The sequence below is a fragment of the Myotis nattereri genome, assembly GCF_964212035.1.
Source record: "Myotis nattereri genome assembly, chromosome: 1".
NCBI lineage: Eukaryota > Metazoa > Chordata > Mammalia > Chiroptera > Vespertilionidae > Myotis > Myotis nattereri.
This window is the reverse complement of record NC_138075.1, coordinates 76984322-76986264: the sequence shown is the minus strand read 5'-3', so window position 1 is coordinate 76986264 and position 1943 is coordinate 76984322. Positions and strand designations below refer to the sequence as shown.

At 56.1% G+C, this 1943-nt stretch overlaps 1 protein-coding gene across 1 annotated transcript; it reads right to left on the bottom strand.

The window, feature by feature from the left end:
- Positions 1-232: 232 nt before the first annotated feature.
- Positions 233-1701, bottom strand: LOC308530646 (F-box only protein 31-like; the record flags this gene model as incomplete). Its single annotated transcript, XM_081107343.1, is given in 3 exon segments — positions 233-958; positions 960-1577; positions 1579-1701. Coding segments are annotated over 3 exon segments (1467 nt in total).
- Positions 1702-1943: the final 242 nt, after the last annotated feature.

Genomic DNA, 1943 nt, shown 5'->3' with positions numbered 1-1943 from the left:
GGTCTGGACTGAACTTTTTTTATATATATATATTTTTATTGATTTTTTACAGAGAGGAAGGGAGAGGGATAGAGAGTTAGAAACATCAATGAGAGAGAAACATCCATCAGCTGCCTTCTGCACACACCCCACTGGGGATGTGCCCCGCAACCAAGGTACATACCCCTGACTGGAATCGAACCTGGGACCCTTCAGGCCGCAGGCCGACGCTCTATCCACTGATCCAAACCAGTTAGGGCATGGACTGAATGTTCTTGAGCATCTCCAGGAAAGCCTGCGGGGATGGTGCCTCCACATTCTGGAAGGTGTTCTGGACTCTGCCGTACAGGAAGAAGTATTTCGCCTCCAGCCAGATGAACCCGAAGTGGTTCTCATCGAACAGGATGAAGACTCCAGGGAAGCGCCTGGGGTAGGGGAAGCCAGGTAAGGTAACAGTGTCCACGCCATAGAAACACATCCTGCAGGTTCCGGGGTAGTTCTGGTCTATTGAGCGCACGCCCACAGGCAGAACAAACGGAACAGGCTGCTCCTCCGAAGCTGCAGCCCCGGACTCCCCGGCGCTGGGCTGGGCAGGGCTCTGCCAGCCATGGCCCTCGCTTTCCTCAGTCCCGTCTACTTGCTGCTGCTGCAGCTGCTGCAGCTGCTCCCGGATCACCTGCTCGTCAATCTCCCGGACCACGCGGGAGAGCTCATTGAAGTTGCGGAAGATCTCGCCATCTCGCAGCTGGATGCGGCGCATGAGGTGGATCTCTAACGTCTTCTTGGAGATTCCCGTGATCTTGGTGACCCTGGCATACTTCCCATGAAAGCTGAGCATGGCAATCATTAGGCCGAAGACATCGTAGTAGTATTGGAAGAGGCCTGGCCTGATGAGGTCGTCCGGGTGGCTCGGCGGGAGGTAGAGGCGGCGGTAGGTCAGCCAGTCATACCGCTGTCTGTCCTCCAGCACCAGCCCCCCATTCTTCCCTAAGCCGCGTTGGTAAATCCCTTCCGTGGTCTGTCCTCTTGCACTGGGTGGTGAACCTGTCCTTCCGAATCTGCATGTGGCGGTTGTGGGGCCTGCTGAGGCGGCCTTCCATGCACTCCACCGTGGCTGATGTCCTCTCCGTCAGGCGAATTGTGAACGAGGGCTTGAAGTGTATTGGGTCACCCACATGGGTGTGAAGGGAAGGCCTGTATTTCCAACCAGTAATGCATACGCCGTCCACCACGACATTCAGCAGTGTTCTATAGTCCTCAGTATCTAGCTGCCACAATCCCAAAATGTTTCTGTATGGGAACAGCTTCGCATAGACTTCTCTATAAGACATACCGATCATCTCCAGGTTCTGCAAGTTTTCACGAACGCCTAACTCCTCCTGGCAGCGCCGTCTCCAGATGCTGTTGGTGTGCAGGATGTGGTGGAATTTGGTGCAGGCCTGGGCCAGGCTGGGCAGATCGGTGCCGGGAACCCAGGCGAAGATCTCCACCAGCATCTCCACGGGCAGGTCCTGCAGCGAGCAGTACGGGAGCGGCGGGGGCAGCATGGGGCTCGAGATTCCTCCACTCCCAGCACAGCACCGTGCTGCCGCATCCCCCCTCAACGTGCTTTTCTGCCGGGGCCGGCTTGCCATCTGCCGCTGCAGTCTCAGCTGGGTGCTTCTGAAGACTCCGACATCCCCGCGAAGAGCCCACGCCGCAGAGGCAAGCGGACGCCTCCATGCCTCCACAGGTAACAGCCACCACAGTGTGGGCCACTGTGCCTCAGCCAGGCTTTAAGCTGGCTCGTCCTGCCCCAGAGTCCACCCATGCCCCCAGGGCTTAGCCACGCCCCCTCAGAGAGGAGCCAATTGTAGGACTTTATTTGGGTTGTGTGTTTTTTTGCTCCTGGTTCTATTATAATCACCAGTTTATTCTGTTCATCAGATTATTTATTCACTTGATTTTTAGATTCACTTGTTGAT